The sequence below is a fragment of the Mus pahari genome, chromosome 1 (genome assembly GCF_900095145.1).
Source record: "Mus pahari chromosome 1, PAHARI_EIJ_v1.1, whole genome shotgun sequence".
Lineage (NCBI taxonomy): Eukaryota > Metazoa > Chordata > Mammalia > Rodentia > Muridae > Mus > Mus pahari.
The window spans coordinates 1,607,790-1,608,770 of NC_034590.1; the positions used below are offsets into that span (position 1 = coordinate 1,607,790).

Here is a 981-nt window from a genome sequence, read left to right on the forward strand (position 1 = left end):
GCTGGTGCCCACATACCTGCCCTCCCTCTCCAGCCAGCCCAGGCTCCCACCTCTCCAGGAGGCAAGAACTGTCTGGCCTCTGTCAAGGCTGTGCCCTCAGGCTTCTGGATGGTGAGGGAGTGGGTCCTGCCCTGACTTCCTCCCCAGGCCAAGGTACTGCCTGGTCACAGCAACGAAGTGTCTTCATGAGACGCACCCTGGTCTCAGTGGTACATCATCCGGCCAAGCAAAGGTCTAACCACCCAGACGTCATCCACAATCTTCCCGTCCTGTGAAGGTCAGAAATGGGAGGCAGTGAGAAAGGAATGCCTGGCCTGTGGGGCCCGCTGGCCCGACTCACATCCCATGGCTGCCTCTGAGGGTGGATGACCTTGGAAGAGTTCCTACATCTCTCAGGACCTCGGCTCTCCTCATTTGAAAAGTCCAGTTGAGGGCCCTGTGTCCAGGATAGCCAGGGCTACACAGAGAGACCCTGTCTCAGACCACCACCCCCAAAAAAGAAAAGGAGAGAGAGGGGCTGGTGAGATGGCTCAGCGGGTAAGAGCACCCAACTGCTCGTCCAAAGGTACAGAGTTCAAATCCCAGCAACCATATGGTGGCTCACAACCATCCGTAACAAGATCTGACTCCCTCTTCTGGTGTGTCTGAAGACAGCTACAGTGTTCTTACATATAATAAATAAATAAAATCTTTAAAAAAAAAAAGGAAAAAAAAAGAAAAGGAGAGAGAGAGAGAGAGAGAGAGAGAGAGAGAAGAAAAGCTGAGACAAAGGCGGGAGTCGTGGTGTGTGCAGTACAGGTACACACCTGTAGTGCCAGCACTTAGGGATCAACCTGGGCTTTGTAAGAGAATGCATCTTGATCTCCCACCTGAGATGGTGGTAACCTGCCTTCTCTCTCTCTCTCTCTCTCTCTCTCTCCCTCCCTCCCTCCCTCCCTCCCTCCCTCTCTCTCTCTCACGAGCGCGGCCGAGGAGCGCGTC

At 54.1% G+C, this 981-nt stretch overlaps 1 protein-coding gene across 1 annotated transcript in view; it reads right to left on the reverse strand.

The window, feature by feature from the left end:
* Nucleotides 1-203: 203 nt before the first annotated feature.
* Nucleotides 204-981, reverse strand: part of Acp7 (acid phosphatase 7, tartrate resistant (putative)) — a 21,996-nt gene continuing 21,218 nt past the window's right edge. Inside the window, exon 12 of the mRNA XM_029532239.1 lies at nucleotides 204-269. Within this exon, the coding sequence (XP_029388099.1) occupies nucleotides 204-269 (66 nt within the window). The remainder of the gene's footprint in view (nucleotides 270-981) is intronic.